The following is an 807-nucleotide window of genomic DNA, read 5'->3' on the forward strand; positions in this document are numbered from 1 at the left end:
TGATTCGCTGCGATGGGGGATTTTAGTGCTCAACAATCAAAGATGCAAGCCACTTTTTCCAAACCCCTTACTTACAGGATGTCATTAATGAAGTGGAACTTTTCAACAAAGGGGCGAATGACTCAGGCTCTACCTTCAACCTGCCCAGCTCTGAAGGGCCCGATGACAACAATGGCGCCAACTCGGGTAGATGCCAAGGGGTGAATGGTCTTCATGCATCTGGCCATCGTGGAAGTTGCCTGAAACGATGTCCAAATCAGCTATGTCAACAAGTAAGTATACGACTGTAATTTTTGAAGCTTTAACTGACATCGCACTTACGGTACTCAAAACAATCAGGTTCGTGCTACCTTTCTTGAAAACCTGCTTTCAAAATGTCGTTTTTGTGGGGAAAATGAACTGTAGAAAAATCCAAAAACAAAGTTCCAGCGAATTCCCAGGAATTCCCCCGCCAAAAGGTCAACTTTGAATCTATGTTTTTGACATTTTTTGAAAAAGGTGGCACAAACCTGATTGTTTTGAGTACCGTAACTATTAATAGTGCTGTCGTCATATGGCCAAGAAAGTTTGTTCACATCACTGTGATCGCAATGCTGGCACTCTTGAGCTATCCACGCTTTCGAAACCAACTCCATCCTCAGTGTTCAACACCGCTCCAACTCGGATTTTGGCTCCATTGCCTATACGTCGAACAGTCAACCGTCCTACTCAATCTGCTCAAGCCGATAGAGCGGTTCTCAAAGATCTATCTCAGGATGCCCTTACTCATTACAACATGAAAGACGACGTACTCAAAATGAAAAAGAT

At 43.6% G+C, this 807-nt stretch overlaps 1 protein-coding gene across 1 annotated transcript in view; it reads left to right on the top strand.

Annotated features, from left to right (window-relative positions):
- Positions 1 to 247: 247 nt before the first annotated feature.
- The window catches only part of MELLADRAFT_113664 (uncharacterized protein), a gene marked incomplete at both ends in the record, with an annotated part of 2,520 nt that continues 1,960 nt past the window's right edge, over positions 248 to 807 (top strand). The window contains 2 exons of the mRNA XM_007418377.1: positions 248 to 272; positions 642 to 787. Of these exons, the coding sequence (XP_007418439.1) occupies positions 248 to 272; positions 642 to 787 (171 nt within the window). The remainder of the gene's footprint in view (positions 273 to 641; positions 788 to 807) is intronic.

Source organism: Melampsora larici-populina (genome assembly GCF_000204055.1).
Source record: "Melampsora larici-populina 98AG31 unplaced genomic scaffold MELLAscaffold_90, whole genome shotgun sequence".
NCBI lineage: Eukaryota > Fungi > Basidiomycota > Pucciniomycetes > Pucciniales > Melampsoraceae > Melampsora > Melampsora laricis-populina.